The 20,283-nt window shown below is 37.9% G+C and overlaps 1 protein-coding gene across 2 annotated transcripts in view; it reads right to left on the bottom strand.

The window, feature by feature from the left end:
• LOC109398559 (uncharacterized) overlaps positions 1 to 20,283 on the bottom strand; it is a 553,507-nt gene that overhangs the window by 87,599 nt on the left and 445,625 nt on the right. For both annotated transcript variants that reach the window (XM_062847204.1, XM_062847205.1), the window contains exon 3: positions 12,084 to 12,337. In XM_062847204.1, coding sequence (XP_062703188.1) covers positions 12,084 to 12,337 — 254 coding nt within the window. The remainder of the gene's footprint in view (positions 1 to 12,083; positions 12,338 to 20,283) is intronic.

Raw genomic sequence — 20,283 nt, 5'->3', positions numbered from 1 at the left:
TACCAAAATTGACCTATCAAACACGAAGAAAATAAACAAAACAAACGCACGCGTCATTGTACCAACGCCGGATGTAATATTTCGTCGGTAGAATTTAGCTTCTGGAATACAAAAGAAGTGCAAAAACTAACTTTCATCAATCATGTATTCTCATCTGTACTATTCTTTAGTGCCAAGACTCATTGAATGGTCAGTTTAAACAATTATTCAGAAATTACCGTGTAATTTAAGAAAAGTGACCTTATCGGGTAAGCCCGTCACTCTTCGGCGGGGGTAACACCGTCATGCTCTTCGGATCACCGGATGCTTGTTGAACTGGCTAGGCATTTCTATTAGATGCCACAAACTGATGACCAACCAGGGAAATTTCTGTAGGGGTCGCCCATAAATGACGTAGCATTTTATGGGGGGGGGGGGGGGAGGGGGGGGTGAGTTGGAGTCTCGAATTATGCTACGAGCTATGTATTACGTATTGAAAAATAGACTACAAGGGGTGGAAGGGAGTGTCAAAAATCGTCAAAAAAAAATGCTACGTCATTTATTGACGACCCCATATGGGTTTTTCCTGGGATTCCTGCGGGATTTTTTTCTAAGGCTTCTTTCAGTATTTCCTACGGTTTATCCAACTAAATCTACTAGGATTTCTCCAGGAGTTCCTGCTTGGACTCTTCCTGTTCCTTCTGGACCTTCTAAGGGCATAATTTGTGGATTATTTTTTCATCGATTGCAAATTCACTAGCGCCGCCTAGTGGCAGAATTCCGAAACACGTGTCCCGTTTTATGTAAGTCTATGTCATACAGATCAACTTTGCCGAAGACACCAAATCATTGGATTCTGAGATATGAGGTTTGGAAAATTTACATGCTCACTAGCGCCACCCAGTGGAGGAATTTCGAACTTCGTAACTCATCATTTGTAAGTTATTAGGGTATCCAATAATTTTTCCGAAGACACTATGTCTAATAATCAGGGTCTTGAGCTGTCGCATTTCGTAACGTTTGCTTGACAACCTAATACATATGGTTCCTGTAGTGAAATTCAGCATCAAACTGTTGGTGGCGCCTCTGGCGCCCAAGTCACCAACTAATCATATGAACCAAAAATCTAAATGGTAGATCTTTTCAAACCCTAAAACTTTGCCGAAGAAAGTATTGCGCTATCTCTTAACACACCCGGGATAATTGGCCACACCCCCAAAAAGCCCAAATCCCATAAGCTTAGTCTCCTATTAAGCGGATTCCAATTGCGCCCCCCGACCAGTGATTTTACAAGAGTATCGACTGTAAAATGATTGGTAAATCATCACTGCACTTCAGAAATGTAATGAAAATATTTTAAAATTGAAATCTTCAAATGTATCAATATAAAAACATACATGACGGACTTACCCCATAGGGGTGACGGTCTTACCCGCACTGAATTTAAAACATCAATATTTATTATGGTTGTGTTATGTGCATTGTTCGCCAGAATTAACATAATTTAACAATTCTAATGCACAAGTCTTATAAAAAAACTAATGAATCAAATATTCTGCGTACTAAAAATATCAATTTTCGTCTTACATTTATTTTGAAAAATCCAAATGCTTAAGGTGACGGGGTTACCCCTTCCTCCCCTAATTGTTCTGAGCTATTATTAGAATTGTTGGCAAAATCTTTTGAAAAACTCCTGCAGAATTCTTCAGAAAAAACTCCTGGATAAATTATCAAAGAAATTTCCAGAGACATCTAAAGATTAAATTCGGGACAAATAATGACGGGAAATTCTGAAGAAACCCTTGAAGGGATTCTGTTCATAATTCTGGAGGAATTCCTAGAGGAGTCTTTGAAAAACTGTAAATGATTTCGTGGAAGAACTCTCAAAGAAATTTCTGGAAGTTTTGTTTACATTCTTTTAAAATGATTAATTTATTCTGATTCTGAATATGAATATAGTATTTTTCGATCATTTGATACTCATGTTATTGGTGGGTTTGTGAGACATAGTGAATAACTTTAAATAATAAGTATCATAATTTATTTAGTTACGATTTTGATACCATAACAAATTTTGCTTTCCGATTATTATCAATAACATATTAATAACTAAATTTGTTAATGAAATATTTTCCAAATTCACTGTTATTAAGTTGTTATTGAAACTAACAAAACAAGTTATTAAAATGGTTTTCCAAGAACATTTTTTTTTTATCATATTTGTTATTTTGCCGCTTATGACAGACAAGTTTATAACATAATATGTTATGTTAATAACATAAAAATAATCGATTCTATTATTCAGTTATTTTACACAAATAACACAGCTCCTTATGCTGTTGTTATTCTCTTCTGCTCGGGCTTAGTATCCCTTATACATACATTCCTGTTCATTTTTCCTAAAAAAAACTTCAGAGATTCCTCAACAGGTTCCTTAAGCAATTTTCCTTCGCAATTCTAAAAAAGATTTTCAAGAAATTTATCAAAAGATTCTTCTTGAAACTGATCCACGGATTTTCTCAGAAATTTCTTCCGAAATTCCTCCTGGGATCAAGGGATTCTATAAGAAATTCCTTGAAGGATTGCTACATAAATTTATGATTGTATTTCTTCAAACATTTCTTAAGGAATTCCACCAGAAATATTGTCAGAATTTTTTGCAAGAGTTTTTTTTAGGGTTCTTCGAAATTGTTTGAGGACGCGTAGCCCGTCATCAGCATCATTGAACTCTCGCTCGAAATTTCAAAGTGATAAAACTCAGTCAGTGGTTGAAAAGGTATCATTCCATGTGCGATGACACTTTTTTTTTGACTGCAGAATTCGCCGTTTTTAATCACTTCAAAATCGCGAGGCAAACAATCATTGAAACCCGAAAGTCAATTATGTGATGCACTAAGCCACCTTAACACATTTCTCAATAAATTCTTTTTCGGATTTTTCCGGGGGTTTCATTTGGAATTCCTTCAAACGTTTCTTCAAAAGATGCAATTCCAGGATATTTTTTCCAAAGTGATTCAGATATTCTTTCAGAAATTCCTCGAGGGTATCCTTTATAAATTTTGAAAATTTCTCAGATTTTTTTTTCAGAATTATTACTTTAATTGCCCCAGAAGTTTCTTCAGATATTATTCCATTTATTCAGCGATTTTCTCGAGAAATTATGTGGGAATTCATCTAGGGAGCGTCCATAAATTACGTAGCATTGAGGGGGAAGGGGGAATCTGGAACTGTGTGAAGAGCCATGTATAGTATTCGGTATGGGAAAATATGCTACGAAGGGAGAGGGGGAGTAAAAAATCAGCCAAAAAAGGCTACTTCGTTTATGGACGATCCCCCAGAAAATTCTCAACATTTTTGTGGAAGTTCCTCCAGGGGTTTCTCTAATAGTTTTTTTAGGGTATTCCTCCAGGTATTGCTTTGCAATAGGGTCCTAAGGTTATAGACGATATCTCGCTTTGATTAAATATTACGATCAAGCACAGTATCAAAGATATCCGATTAACAAGATGGCCATGTGAGTGAGGTCCCCATATAAATCATAGGAAGCATGTCTCTTTTGTGATTGTGCTGCCACGTAGGGGAACAATATAGAACTACAAAGCAATATGTTTCAAAGCATACTAAGAGTTTTCTCAAAGCAAATGACAATTGATTTGTTCTGAACCAGTTGGATTCTGTAGGAGATTCGAATGACTGAATACGATTGTGGCAAGGCAGGTTTTTCATTTAAAAAAGGTTAGAACATTCATAACCACCAGTTCGTGCTTCGTATGGCTGCAGACAATGGTTCCAATCACTCGCAACCAGAGGATCACGGTCGGAGGAAGGACTTCGAATGGATTCAAGTGGTGGCTGATTCCTTCAATACAATTATAATTTTGGAGCATAGATTTTTGAATTATGTGCTTTTGTTTGGTTAGTTCACGCAGTTCACAATAAAGATATTAAATACCACTCGTAAACTATCATCAAATACCTCATTGTAAACCAGGGAGAGCGATACTAGTTTTGCCAAGCCAAATATCCCAAAAAAGTCGAAAAACGAAAAAACGGGTTTTTCGTCTTTTTTCGGCTTTTTTTTATATTTTGGCTTGGGAAAACCAGTGTCGCTCCCCCAGTTGTACACAATATTTCGACTCTCATGAGTCGAGCTTTGGTATAAGCGAAATGGCAACAGACTGCGGGATCATAAGAGTCAATTGTAGGAAACGATGGTATATGGTCAATGGTCAGTCTGCCTCACCCAAGCTTGGAACATAACGAATAGCAAAACATTATACAAAGCTTTTGCAAACATTTATTTTCAAATTTCAAGTTTACATTTCATAAAAACATTAATAGCATTTTGAATTTAAACTTCCCAGTTATTGCGCAGTTCTGGGTTTCTCTATTGCCGCAGATGACTCGTCCGTCATATGCTACGACGGTACAACTAACCACGAATGACGATATTAAAACCCTCTGGCGCCGCTCCTAGGTCGCTCCCGCATTTTTTGTCAAGATGGTCCAAATTGTCCACTGCATAGTTCCCTAGTTAATCACATTTCAACTTCCTAGAGCAAGAACAGCAACTCTGCGCCCGCATTTTAAAACCGTGGCCTCACGAAATCAGAACTTATAGCATATTCCTAAAATAATTTAAGATAGCTTTCAACCTCTCTCAACACTAAATTAATAATAATATTAAATTATGTAAAGTTACCAACCTTTTACTTCCTCTCAAAGCACAAACACTTGACAACTGAAAATAATTTTGTTGAGTTGGCAACCACCAAAAGCAAGGCATACTTCAACCTCTATACCACTATTTAATTCTATATTTCTCCGTAAGCTTACTGATGGCGCTGCATTTGTGTTTCCAGAAATTAATGGAAGTTGAGGGGGTAATGCTAATCGGAATTGTACTCAACCCTAACTTTAAAATCGAAGGAATAATGAGAAAATTCGAAATAAGTAAAATAGTATATAGTTCTAGTTTGACATTTAAGGTCGACCTTGACGTTATGGAACTCGATATTTTTCGTACTGGGGTTTCAAAAATGTTCCTATCTGACATACAGGGTGAAAAAAAAACACTAAAAGTATGTGTTATAAGCTAGGGGCGGCATAAAAGATTAAAAAATTAGAAATAAGGAATTTTCTACCACGGTCAATAAAAATTACAGAAAATGAGTAAATATTAATTCTTGGATTATATTTTGTGGTTTAAACCAAGAATCTAGATAAGGCTTTAGGAGCCTATTAATCAAAAAAAAAAGGAAAATAGATTACCTCTGTTTCTTTTGATTTGAGAGACTGCATACCAAACCATATTAAATAGAAAACATTGCAGTCGATAAATCAAGATTATTCAGACCTTCAGTAAAATTTTCAGAACTTTTTTCCCAAACATTACCTTAATCATTCCGGGAAACTCCAGAAATTACTAAAATTTTGACTTATTTTCCAAGAAATTTTTCCTGGGTATTAATTCAGGAATTGTTTAAGTGATAACTTCCGAAATTGCTCCCGATATTTTTGTCCTGGAATTCCTTCAAAACAAAATTCAAGAACTTCTTCTAAGAGTTTCCAAAGGTGTCTCAAGGAGTGTTTAAAAGTTTTCTTGAGACAACCCTTCAAGGATTTTTACAAATTCCTTCAGCGATTTCTAAGAAATTCGTTCGGGAATTCTCTCAAGATATTATCAGTAATATTTGTGCATTTTCTGAGAAAACTTCGGAAAATCCCTAAAGGAAGAGAGTCTTGGACCTTTTGTTCAGGGGGAACTATTTTGGACACTTGCTGTTATAACTCAGGTAATTTCTTACCAGTTGACTTCAGTTTTTGTACATGGCTTGATGCTGTACGTATCACACCATTGCGTAAAAAATCAAGTTAATTGGTTTAAATTTAACATAGTTATAGCAGCAAGCCCCTCACTTTTACAGAATTGGCCTCACAGAAAGCAATCGGTGCGGTTGTGGTGCTGTTTACCAAGACAATAATCATGTTGTCTGGTACTGCACCGAATACAAAATTGCTACAACTGACCTTTGTGCATTCCTTAGGGCCTGAGGGAAACCAGAAAAGGAAGAAATTAGAGATGTGTTGGGTATGACTTCGACTACAGGATGCTTATTTACAAATTCCTTGAGCGAATAAATATCTTTGTTTGATACCCTCTCCTCTCTGTTGCAAAGTCCACCTTATCTCCCCTTTCGAAAGACTTTTTTTTTTCCTGTTGGGGACATAGTACCACTGCGACCATTAGTTTGATATATTGTGGTGTCATCCTCTTTACTTTTGCCGTACTGAAAAGACTCATCACTATGGAGAAATGATCATCCTCACAGCTATTGGTGTGTTTCTCATTCAGGTACTGCATTTCGTATGAAAACCAATACCTGTTTGGGATGAGAGGCCCAGATTTCACAAGGCTCCATCCAGCCCTTATCAAGGTAACCGCGGCGCTTTTGATAAAGTGCAGTACGCTCACACAATAAGTGTTCAGAGCTTTCCTGCCCATATTCGCATAGTCGATGTAACCACGACTGGCAATGCCACCGTTCAAAAGCTAATATTTAACGCGTGTGCATATTTGTGACCAATGTTATTCAATTGATCACAAGATATAACACTACGTTAGATGTCAACGTGGTAAAAATCTAGAAAATTGTATTTATTCATTGTTAAAATTCCAAAAGCATGTTGAAATGCACAGTGGCGCTTACATCTACTATGCGAATATGGGCAGTTTCGCTCTCAAATTTACAGAAACGACATTTGTTATCTTGTAATTTCCCAATTATATTTAGGTAATATTTGCAAGGGCAGTGGCCTGTTACTAGTCCAGTGTAAATGCTTAAATCATGTTTGTTCAGGTTCATTAACCTTAGTGTTTTAGATGCATCTGGTTCAATGGATCGCTTAGATTGACGACAATCTGTAGTGCTCGACCAGATAAGTTTTATTTTTACTTTTTCTGAATTCTTAGTTCCATTTTGAGGGCACAAGTAGCTATTCCAAAAAAAATGGCCCAGGTCCGTTAAATTGAGTAGATGACCAAATTTTTGCTAACTGATCAGCTTCGAAAGACGTTTGTTTGTATCGTTACTGGTTGCCATTATGTCCACTCTCCGTTGATCAGTAGCAAGAACACACCACAATGAGCTGCTTAAGATCAACGAACAAACCCTCATATCCCATCCCAGTGAAAGAATTTATCAAAGAAATCTTTGGAATAACTTGCGAAGCAATCCCTGTACGATTTGAAAGAAATTTTTAGACGAATTTCTGAAAAAAACTCCATGGATGAACTTTTGAAAATAATCTCTTGCTGGAATTCCTGGAGTAAACCCCAAAAAACTCTGAATAAGTTTCTGCAGATGTTTGGGATAGTATTCTCTCACAAAAAAAAAATCAAACAGCTGTAACTTGTCATGTAAAGCATAAAAAACTCTAAAATGTTTGTAGTTGTGAAATAATATCTTTCATACGCATAAACGCATCACGCACACATGTGGTTACATTCTCCCTACGACGAAGAAAACATGTAAACAAACAGCTCACTGTTGAAAAAAAAGTAATTTCTACGATCAATTGAGCACCCAAGCAACACACATGTTATAATAAAGTTACTACAGCGCAAGTTTTGGTTCTATAGAGGTTTATTTCACAGTTAAAATTTTCGTGTAATTTTGAGTTTATTTTGATGCACATAAATATTTGGAGTATCGAATTTAACGCAAAATTCAATCGCATTTTAAATTTACACGATCACAAAAGAGAGGTGGTCGTGTAAATTTACACGTCGTGGAGTATTACTCGCAGCATAGCTCTTGTTCCGTTTCCCGTTCGGTCCCACTGAATTCCCCTTGTTATGGATGATGCAAAACAAAACAAAACAAGCCAGATTGGTGTTATTCGTGTTTTATTCAACGATGTTTTGGATACGAATTCACAGTTTTGTATGCTGGTAAATTCACTGTTCGCTGTTTATTGCCAATAATTAAATTTCATTGAACCTCCATCGCCGTTGGTTAGGTTGGTTGGGAGATGGTAGAACTCCGCTGCCAGTTGCACTTGATGGTTGTGACACTGGTATCAGCATAGTTGCAATCAGAACTTCTTAGAAATTGAAATTGTCTCACCTGTAGGAACACCTCCAAGGGTATGCACTTTGACACTCACGTATGTTTCAATCTTCAGAAACATCTAAATATTATTGCATCCTTTCGATCTAAAGATATGATGCAAACTTGACCACGTCGGCTGTGTTTTTGCTTTCAACGAAGTCACTGTACTTTTACACGTTCTTTGAAATTTCGAGCTCTTTCAATAGAATAATAAATGCTAGACGCTATAATATTCTGTTGGCGTTGAAAACTGCATAATGGTGTGAAATTGTATAAATAAAAACTCTAAATTGTATATTTTTCATGCAATAACTTTTTGCATTGAAAATAACTCAATTTTCTGAGTGTAGAATTAGCATTTAAGTTAAAATACACAAAAATAAAAACTAAAAAAAAAACTCAATTTTCTATCAAATTTTGTGTACAAGTCGTGTAAATTCACAACGTTCATGGTTTACATGCCGTTTAAATTTCAACATTTTTTTCTGTGTTGACGTAATTTTAACATTGTGTTAAAATAACGTCAAAAAAACTTCCATAGAACCAAAACTTGCGCTGTCGTAACTTTCATATAACGTGTGTGTTGCTTGAGAGGCTTTTACTCAATTTTGCAACAGTTAAATCATAAAATATCTCGGGGTGCGTTTTCGTGGTGTGAATCAATTGTCGATTCAATAAACGATTCCAACTGCTGGTTTGGTGCGGTTTTCTTCGTCATATGCATGTTGAGAAGAAATCGTTAGCTTGTTAGTGGAGTGAAATTTAAATGACAATCGTAGAAGAAATAATCGATTTTCAGTGCTGTAGAGGCTGGTCAGTAGTCATTAATGCCCTTTACGCTTTGAATCATCAGCAAAGGTAAGTTGACATATCCGTGATGACCGTGATAATTATATTCGTGCTTCTTTAAAAGGACGCTTAGTCCACTAGAAGCACATTAATGTTTTTTTTTCGTTCTCCTATTAGATGTCATTTTTTTTTATTCTCAGCCATTTAAAATGTAGTTGTTTTGTTATTTTAATTGTTGTGTTGCCTGTTAGCTGAGAACAGAGTGTCCACTACCAGGCAGCTCACTTAGGAGCTTTTTGGTGTGGGGAGAGCGGAGGGTAAAAAAAACAAAATAAAAAAAAATACTTTTCGTCTGATGTGACGAGAATGGGTGCATATGACGAAGTGGGATTCTCTTATTCTTCTACTATTTGGAAAGAAAATCCCCATATTCTTTCAGGAAATGTAGATTGCCTGAAAGAATAGAGCAATTCTTGTAAATTTTTTTGGAAAATAATATCCCAGACAACCAGGAGTCGCATAAGAAACCACGTTGTTCATCGTATAAAGTACTATTTTATGTCACTATCGCATATATGTACGGCTGACTGATAATTTTCATCTCATATGATGTTATTTTTTGAACTTATTACGATGTATCAGGTAAAGTCGCTTGGTACTTTTGTTGCTGTGTCAGTTTACCTCGCATTGGTGTATGGATGAAATCGCATAGTACAAACAAACTCGTTAAAGTGTGCATAGAAACTTGCATGAGCTAGAAACGTGTATGTTTACATAATGCGATTTGATATGTGATAACAATTAAAGAGTTTCTGTTGCACTGTGGATGCAGTGCCAAAAAGCTATAAGAAAGTGAGCAGGCATTGTTATGGTTGCAAAGTCGTCATTATTTGTTTTGTTGGCTTGATAATCAACAATGGGAGGCGCTAGCCAAAGAGAGGCGGTGAAAACTGTACGGGAAATGGTGCTTCGTCGTTTTTAGCCTGCCGAACACGCACAGCGCAAATGAACCAAGTGCATTCCAACAAACACTGAGGTGAGCTAGAATATCATGATAATTAATCAGCGTGTTTCATAAGTAGCGTTTGGTGTTGTGTGTGAAGTCCGGCTCGACAATCCAGAGGTCATTAGTTCGATATAGACGTGACAAATCTAGTAAGAAATCGCGGACCACAGAAGAATGACAATATGCAGATAGGGCACCAAGACCACCATTTAAAAACAGACTAATTAATAACAAGAAGATTTGCGCCATTAGTAAAAAGTCCACGTAGGTTCACGAAGTGTTACCCAGTGTAAGAATTGATTAATTTAGTTTGAAAACGGACATGTAAAATTCAAAATAACTAATCAGGCAAAAACAAAATCTACCCCACAGCATGTACCAAAAAACTAAAATCAGGACAGTTAAAGTTAGCCGAAACACTAGAGTCAAAACGAGAACATTATTGTAAGTGAAACAAAACTAGTTAAGACACATATAATCAACTAACTAAATTACAGTTCCCCCTGATGAAGGCACCATCCCTAAGTGCCGAAACGGTAAACAATAAACCCGTTTTAAGAATAAAGACTGCGTAGCCACTAAAAATTTCCAGTTGACAAGAATAGTTTTTTTGTTTAATATTATTTAGTCGCATAAGATGCTGAATTACGTCACAATAACGCACACTTTTTTAGTCATACTTGGGAGAATTCCTTGAAGAACCTAGGAGTATTTGTGTGCACACTTAAAAAACATTCACTCAGTAATTAACTGTCAAAGTTGCTGATGTCTCGGTTGTTTTTTTGTGGTTATGCGGCTGTGCGGATCTCGGCAAACGTTTAAGGAAGTGCTGAGATCTCGGCATTTCAGATTAAATAAGTGTGTGATTGAAGCACATACATTTCACCCCGAAGACCTGAAATTGAATCCCACTCGCTATAAACCAGCCCAGCTCTTAAGTAAAACTAACCCTAGAACTAGCTAAATATATTGCTGATAAAGGTAAAAAAAACATCCATGAAAAAAAAAGTATGGAGAATTCCCAGGAAGACAGAGTTGGATAGTTCTTTGAGGGATTCTTAGAGCAATTGCTGGATTTTTTTTTTCGAAATATTTCCGATAGGAACTTGTGGAAAAATCTTCGGAAGTTTCTTGGGAAGAATCCATGAGGACGTAACAGAAGAAATTCCGATACCACATGCTGAGGGTGACGTGATCAATTTTCGGATAATCCAGGTTCGATTCGAAATGAATACATCCATCGACGAAAATAACATCAAACCATCCAACTCCCGTTTTAATCCACCAAAATCGTTCTGTGCCAAATTGATCATTTCACCTTGAACCAAAATCCCCAACCCCACAATCAAGATCATCAAAGTTGCGACTTGAAAATTTCAAGTGCCCTGGAGATGGCCACAAAATAATCTCCCAGCGATTAACTCAAATTACTTCCCTGCGGTAAGCCAGCTGTGCTTCCTCCGGCCCCCGACCGTCACAAAGGACCTCCCCAGCCTCCCCCATCCCTTCCACCGTAAACCTGCGTAAGTAACAGACAATTAGCTTACCACAATTCCGCGAAAGACTCCCTGCCTGCAATGCGGCCCCACTACTTTTCCTCCGATCCACCTGCCACCACCTTAATTTCGCACGAAAACACGCTCATCCTCGGCCCGCGGAAAGTTTCAACTTTTCCAAGTGGTTGTTGGTGGCTGGCGGACGGCGATTCATAATTTCCACCCGAATTAGGTAGCTACCGCTACCCGCACGTCCCAACCGACGACGTTCCATAGTCGTCGGCTCAGTTGGTTTGGAAAGCAGTGGAAAATTAGCGCTTGACGACCGCCATTTCACCTCTCCCGATCTTCCGATCCTATGGATATTCGGTGGGGGGAGTGTGGGGTGAAACGGGGTCAAGCAATACCCAAGCATACGAGGTAATCGTTGTTTGTGCGTTAGAAATGGATCTCATGGAGTCATACCTACGTGAAGATTTCTGTGAAAATATGGAGCTTTATTCCATAGCGGTATTCTAAGCCTTAAACATCCAACGTCGTACAAGCATCTCGAAGTAGCTCGGCTTGTAATGTTACGTAAGCATTTGAAGATTTAGTGCTACAGCAGACTTACTTGTCTTATTTTCCCCCACAGTCCCCACCGAACTTCAAACATTTGCCAGTAAATACAGACACACACACCGAGCAGCGACTACTTACCGCTAACGAACTGTTCGGCGAGCATTATCCAGCATAAGAAGATGAAATTAAACCAGCCGTAAACAATTTTCCTCCTCTTTGACATGGCTGCTGTGAAGGTGGTGCTTCTGCTTTTGCCTCTGGTCGTGAGGTGCGGGGTCCTATCAATGCTGCTGCTGCTGCTGCTGCTGTACGCTCGCTGTTGTGGGCTTTCTTGACTGTTGCGTCGTCGTTGGCGACGTTGCGATTCACCATTGGTGGTGGAAGATGACATCCTGAAAGGAGGAGAGGGAAAAACACAAAAACGAATCATCATCACCGTTGGTGGTCTTTGTTGTCGTAGGCAAAAACTGGGATCATTGCGTGTAATATCATGAAATTAGTGCTTATGATTCTAATTTGATTGTTGTTGGTTTGTGGAGTGGAATTTAGGAAACCTGAAAATGATCCCTATTAACATGATACAACTCCGCTGCACATGGTAGTGATCAAATTGAAACTTAAATTGCAGACATCCACGTGCTTCAGTGGGAGTCGAACCCACGACTAACAGTTCGGTGGATGGCTATATGCTCTCCTGAAGATGCTAATTTGGGAAGACGACATCTCCGTGAATGATTAATCACCTACCATAAACAACCAGCAAATGAAGCGTCTCGAAAACCAAGCACTTTCATAAAGCCAAACTGCCATCGCCGTCGTCGTCGCAAAGAAGGAGAACTTCATGTTGAAGCGATGCAGACAAAATTGTCCCCAAATTGTTAATTAAGAGACACTGTGCAACAACAGTCGCTGTCGTTGGGTGTCAGTGTCAGCATCACAAGCTCGTCTCATTAGGCACTTGAAATGGGGAGAATTGAAACTTTTTCAATTTATCAAACGTAGTGAGGGAAAACATTTAAGTATTAATCGGCAGATTCATTATTTCATGGGGTTGAGAAAATTTGTTTCTCCGATGCTTCGTCCTTGAGTAATGATGTTTCAAAGAAAATGCTTATATGGCACATTTGGACATATTTCACAAAATTGGTAATAACTCAAAATCGAAAAAAGTATATTCTGAAAATGTGAGCGATTAAACCTTATAAAAATCACCTAAAAAAACTTGATGAAAATTTTCTACGATTTCGGGCATAGTTTTTCCGGCTTTTCTTAACGAATCTTCTCAACGGTGGAATATTTTGCGAAAAACTTTTTTCAGTTCATATTTTTTTTACTCCTGAGAAATTTTGCTTTCATTTTCATAGAAAAAAAAACTTTGTTCCAACGGTGCTTCATTCTTGACTTATAATTTTTCAAAGTTAGTAGTGTCAGGAAAAACAAAAAACAAATCACCTGAGTTTTCGGGCGAAATAGACAACCCTGAATTTTTCTCATTTTTTTGAGCCTTGATTGTGGAAAAAGTTTCATGAAAATCTGAAACCCTTAGGCCCAATTTGTACGATAATAAAAAAACCCTCTCATTGAGAAATATTCCGGGAAAATCTTCAGGAACACCGCCAGGAATTCATTTGGGGGTTCTGTGAGGAATTATCAAACATTTTCTGAAATGTTCTCCGAAAGAAGATTCTCGCAGGATTTCTTTAAATGATTTTAGCAAGAATTCCTCTTAGTATCAAAATGCATCCCTGTTCCTGAAAATTTTATCAAAAATTAAAAAAAAAATCTTTTAGGAATTCTTTCAGGAATTTTGCTTGACACTTCTTCAGGAGTTTTTCCAGAATTTCTTGAAAGATTCAGCTTACGATTGGTCCACGAGTTTCCTCAGAAATTTCAAAGATTGCTACATAAAACAGATATTTCTTTTATAAACCCAGATTAATCCACCTAATGGTGATAGTGCCTTTCTCGTCGAAAATGTATTCATGATCTTTCCGTCGACGTTTGTCAAAATGTTCCTCTATCACTTTATATAGAAAAACACATTTTTAACTTTCAAAAAGCAACAATTTTGGCTTTCATCGATTTGGGAAACTTATTGATGATACATACAATTCCGATGTTATGTTCAACAACAAAACAAAGCTAAAAATATCAGACCTCCCAGTTGAATGCTTGACCACCTTACCCTTAGTCGTTCATCGTGCATTGGGGTCATTATGACCCCATTCTATTCACTACGGCAACGGGGTGAGCGTCAGCAAATGCATGAAGAAGGTTGACTTTATACACAATCACAGATAAGTTTTTTCAGCACACTTTAGGCTATATTTTAGTACCATTGGTTACACGATTCATGTGAAATTTGACCTCCTAACAAGAAAAAGCAGAAAATGAAAATTTTCCATTCAAATTTCAATCGCAATGAGAAGAGCGAGGACTCAACCAGCCGCACCCAAATTGTGAGCAGTAATTTTAGAAGCATAAGGAGATTGGAAGACTTTGACCATTTCTTCACTTATAATCTTACCCAACGTTTACAGACTATCAAAAAAGCCACGATTTGATTTATCGCTTTAACATCTATTTTGTTCACTTTTCTAATTGGGTTTTTAAATTAAGACAAATGTATTTGTTTTTTTGGTTTTATACGAAAGAGCACCTTTTTCTGAACCACTATGATTTTTTTTTCAGATTTTTTGAACTTTATTTTGATACCTTAAATCAATTTCAAATAGATTTTTCAAAATCACCTTTTGACAGCTGTAACAACCAACAAATCCACGACTTCGAAACCTTCTCGTACCTTCAACCCTGGACAACGTCGCTTGCAAAATACGCTCTCCGATTGCAAGGAGATGAGATTGTTGGAGTACGATAACCAACTGGATTGAAATAAAGTTTTCCATCGTAAACGTAGTGTTACACAGCTGAGCAACCTTCTTGACAGCTCCGCCCAGTACAAAATGCGACGAGGGGTGATTCGACAAATCGCTCCCATACAAACTTCAAACTGATTTTTATATAGGTTCCCGAGCACCAAAATTCATGAAAATTTGGATTTCGGCTCAGTTTGCATGCAGATTCTGAATATGTAATTATCTCAACACCGCTAAAGATGCCAATTCCGCTAATTGATGCGCAGCTTACATAGGTTTTGTTCAATTTTACGTTTGACCACTTAAGGCGGGACTCCTGGAACCGATAAAGCCGAATATTGATGTGATCTGAGGCTATTTTCTTGCTAACCGTTCGGCAAATTTTTGAAAAAGCTGCGATTTTATGTGTCGCATGCACAAATTTGGTTCATTTCTATTTAATTACTTCCGATGGAACACCCGCAACCGATTCCGAAAATCTATTACTAGTTCTAAATGTGGCCTGAGACTATTTTCTTGTTGACCGTTCATCAAAAAATCAAAAACGCCGCTATGGTTGGGTTCCCTTCTATATTTTACCACTTCCGGCGGGTTACTCGTCTCATCACCAGTTCTGGAACACTACCGGTAGCCGTTTATCATGTTACTGAATAAGTCATTGATATGTCGCATGTATTGGTTCTCTTTTACCTTTGACCATTTCTGGCGGGACACCCGGAATCGGTTCCGTAACACATTGATATGGCTTGCGTCTATTTTCTTGCAACTGTTTATCATGTTACCTAAAAAGCCACGGTACCTCAAAGCATGGGTTTGGTTTCACTTCCGACCCGAAACCGGTTATGGAACACTACCGGTAGTCTCTTAAATAGTCTGAGCCTATTTGTCCAGCTTTGCTGTGTCGCATGCATGGGTTTGGTTCAATTTTACATTTAGCCGCTTTTGGAGTGAAACCCGAAACTAGTTTCGAGACTATACTGGCAGTCTCTAATGTGGTCTTAACATACTTCCTTGATAAGCGGTAACCAAGTTATCGGAAAAGACGTGATTTGATGTGCCGCATGCATAAGTTTTGTTCACTTTTATATACGGCCATTTCCGGCGGGACATCTGGAAACGGTTCCGAAACACTACCGGTTCAGATATGGTCTGAGTCGTTTTTTATGCCAACCTTTCATTATCAAAAAAAAGCCGCGCTTTGCTGTGTCGCATGCATGGGTTTGGTTCATCTTCATATTTGGCCACTTCCGGGAACCGGTTCCAGAACACTATCGGTTCAGATATGTTCTGAGACTGTTTTCTAGCTAACTGTTCATTATGTTATCGAAATTGCCGCGATTTAATGTGTTGCATGCATTATTTTGGATCACTTTCATATTTGGCGACCTCGAGCGGGGCATCTGGAACCGGTTCCGGAACACTACCGGTTCAGATATGGTCTGAGACTATTTTCTTGCCAGCTTTCAATAGGTTATCAAATAAGCCCCGCTTTAATGTGTTGCATGCATAGTTTTAGTTCACTTTTCTATTTGGCCACTTCCGGCGGGACACCAGGAACCGGTTTCGGAACACTACCGGTTCAGATATGGTCTGAGACTTTTTTTTTCTTGCTAACTGTTCATCAAGTTATCGAAAATGCTGTTGTTTGATGTATCGCATGCATGGGTTTGAATCACTTTTATATTTTACCACTTCCAGCGGAACATCCCGAACCGCTTCCGGAACAACCGGTTCGGACATGGTCTCAGACTATTCTCTTGCTAACTCTTCATCAGGTTATCGAAAAAGCCGCGACTTGATGTGTGGCATGCATAGTTTTGGATCACTTTTATATTTGGCCACTTTCAGCAGGACATCCGGAACCGGTTCCGGAACACTACCGGTTCGAATATGGTCTGAGACTGTTTTCTTGCTAACTCATTATCAGGTAATCGAAAATGCCGCAGTTTGATGGGTCGTATATATGTGTTTGTTACATTTTTATTATGGCCTCTTCCAAGGGTACTGGTCCGGAACACCTAAATGGCCATAACTCCGGATCGGCTGGACCGATCCGAACCATTTTCAATAGGAAACAATGGAATCAGAATCCGCGTTAAATGAACCGTCGGTCAATAAAATCGGTTGATGTTTACTGCCAAAAAGTGATGTGAGTTTTTTGTTTACATACACACACACATACACACACACATAGACATCACCTCAATTCGTCCAGCTTGCGAGTTGATTGGTATATGTGATTTTACCCTCCGGGCCTTCTATCAAAAAGTCATTTTTGGAGTGAACATATAGCCTTTCCAGTACACTTAGTGTACGAGAAAGGCAAAAAATCGAAGAAATTCCTCCAGGAATATTGTTGGATGTTTTGCAGAACTTTTCTTTACGATTTCTCCAAAAACTCTGCTAGAAATTTTTCAAGAAAATCTTCTAGGAATTTATCTAGAAATCCTCCACATGTTTCTTCAAAAGATATAGTTCAAGCAGAAGTTTTTACCACAAATATTCGGAAGTTCTTCCAGAAATTCCTCTAGTTTTCTTCAGAAATTCCTGAAATTTTTGAAAAACTTTTTTAGAAATTACTGCTTAATTTCCTCCAGAGTTTCCTTCAGGCATAAATTGGGCATTTATTTGGACATTCCTCTAGATAATTCAAAATATATTCTTCTGGAAGCTCTTCTTAGGGTTTCTCCAATAGTTCCTACAGATATTCCTCCAGGCATTGTATTGGGTTAATTCAGACCTGATTCTTTCAGAATTTGGTACTTAAGAGAGTTTCAGAATTTGTTCTCCTAAGTTTCTCTCAACAAATTCTGCAAAAGTGACTCCAGAATGTACACCTTAGGTTTCCCAGTAACGTTTTGGTGACCAACTAGTCTTGTAGAGGTTTTGAGAACCGCAATAAAACCTAATATCTTTCATAATGGTTTTATGATGGTTTTGAGAACCTCTTCTAGGCTATTTGACTAAAATATGTTACATGTGATTGTTTTTTCTACGAATACACGCAGAGGATTCTGCAGTTATTATTTATTAATTTATTTATTTCAACTGTTACTTTTGAAAGAGGCAAAAACCTCCTTGAGTGTTTTCCATGCGATATCTTACTCGAAAGGGCGCCAAAGATTCTGCAGTTGTTCCAGATTAATTATTTTTTTCTATTGCTTCAGTAATTTTCTTTTCTATTTTTTCATTGTTCCTTGTTTATTGTAGTAATATTAGTAGTAGTTTAGAGGATTTCATGTACAAATCTTTTCCGGAATTTGTTCACTCAAACCTCAATTTGGGAAGAATCCATTTAGGTAAAAACTATTTAGATACTTCCATTTGGGTAACGTTACCTAAATGGATTCTGATTGTGTTCACAGTAGTTAAAGTACTTAAGATTAGAGATAAGGTTGCTTTACGGGTAAATAATAGCGAGAAGAGTTAATGAAAGTTCAGGACGAGTTCAAGGGTGGACGAGTGGGGCGGGGTTTGGAAAAAAAGGGGGCTGTTGGCTGTTTAAGGTTACCTTAAAGCTTCCGTGAGCATAAGTCATGGAATCCACATGGATTACTTGTGGGCTTGAATGAATGAATGAACAGCCTCATACAACTAAGGGTAGACAAATGGTGAGTTCATTGTTTGTTAAGGAACCTCCAGGAGCTCCGTCGAGTATATGTCATCAGATCTACGTAATCAGTCTGGATCCTCTTGAATCCCTTCGGAAACTACCTGAAACATTGATGAATCGTTGTAGAGAGCCTTTGAAATCTCCCTGAAGCTCTCTTGAGAGCAGTGGTCCAAAATGTATATTCAGAAACTGTAGGCCTCTTAAACCCCCTGTAACACCTCTGAGATTATTTGAAACCCCTGAAAATGCCAGTGCAGCGCTTCTGAAACCATCAAAAATCCTTTGAAGCTTCCTGAAATGGCTTCTGTGTCCGCAGTATAACCCTCTGTGAAAAACATGTAACGTACTTGAAACCCTGCGAGAGGGTCTCAGTTAATAAATATGTAAGTGCTCATAGAACACTGGACTGAGAATTAGTCTTAGACATAGTGAGGACGTCATGCCAAGAAGAATAAGAATGTTTTCTGAAAATTCCTTCAGAGGTAACTCTAGGAGTACTTCCAAGGATTACACTAGAAAACCCTTCAGGGATCTCTTAGAAATTAATTGATGAATTTCTTTAAGATCTACACCAGTACTGTTATACTGGTTGAACAATTCTGATGTGGAGAAATCACCGTAGATGTAAGTGTTTTTTGTGTTTTATGTAATCCTAATACTAGGGGTCTTCAGTTAGCCTAGTGGTTAAGGCTATGGATCGCCAATCCGGAGACGGCGGGTTCGATTCCCGTTCTGGTCGGGAAAGTTTTCTCGACTCCCTGGGCATAGTGTATCATTGTACTTGCCTCACAATATACAAATTCATGCAATGGCAGGCAAAGGAAGCCCTTCAATTAATAACTGTGGAAGTGCTCGAAGAACACTAAGTTGAAGAGAGGCAGGCCAAGTCCCAGTGGGGACGTAGAGCCAAAAAGAAGAAGAAGAAGAATCTTAATACTAATAAAGTTGTTTTATAGCTTTGTAGCTTACGGCAATATGACCAACGCAGTGTTTTATTTGCCTCGCTGGAAGAACGGTGCCCCGCATAAGTCGTGTTTTCAACAAGTACCTTTTTCAGTGATTTCTGAAAAATTCTTCAAGAGGTTCCATCCAAATTTCCTCTGCAGAGTTTTTTAGAAATCCCTCCACAGGGGGTTTCTTAACCTTCCGTTACTACGCTAATGCTGAGTACAAAAAGCGAGATTTTTTCATCGTGTTGTACAAAATACAACAGCGCGATCGCTCGAGCGTTAAGGTGTTTCTTCGGCTATTCTCTTAGGTCCTGGCCAATCATCAAGGAATACTTAGCTCACAAAATTACTTCAGAATTTCTTCAGGAGTTTTGTCCAAGAATGTATCAAAAAAAAATATCAAGAGTTCCTTTAGCTGTTTCCAAAGGTATTTCTAGGAGTGGTTTTAGGATGTTCTTAAGACATTCCTCCAGGGGTTTTGTTAGAAATTCATTCAGGGATTACTTAAAAAAATTCTTCAGTAATTTATGAAATTTCTGGAAGAACTTCTGAAAAATCCATGGAGGAATATCTGAACAAAAAATCACCATGGAACCTCTTTAGTCATCCCGGGAGATAATTTTGATGGAACCACAAGAATAATTTCTCAAAACAATCGTTGTAGGGATTGCACTAAAGCAATTTCTCAAACAAAACTTGGAGAAGGCCTAGGATGAATTTTCGAAGCAATCCTGAAGATTCCCGAAGACATTTTAAGAAGAATTTCTGGAAAACTTATTGAAAAATTAATTTTGGAAAAACAATATATATTTGCTGCAATTTCTGCAGACATCCCTAAAGTTCCGAACATGTCTCTGGAAACAAAAATATCTTCCGCGGCAATTTCAAAAGCAATCCCA

Source organism: Aedes albopictus, chromosome 1, assembly GCF_035046485.1.
Source record: "Aedes albopictus strain Foshan chromosome 1, AalbF5, whole genome shotgun sequence".
Lineage (NCBI taxonomy): Eukaryota > Metazoa > Arthropoda > Insecta > Diptera > Culicidae > Aedes > Aedes albopictus.
The sequence above is the reverse complement of the archived record's forward strand: the minus strand, read 5'-3'. Positions and strand labels throughout refer to the sequence as shown.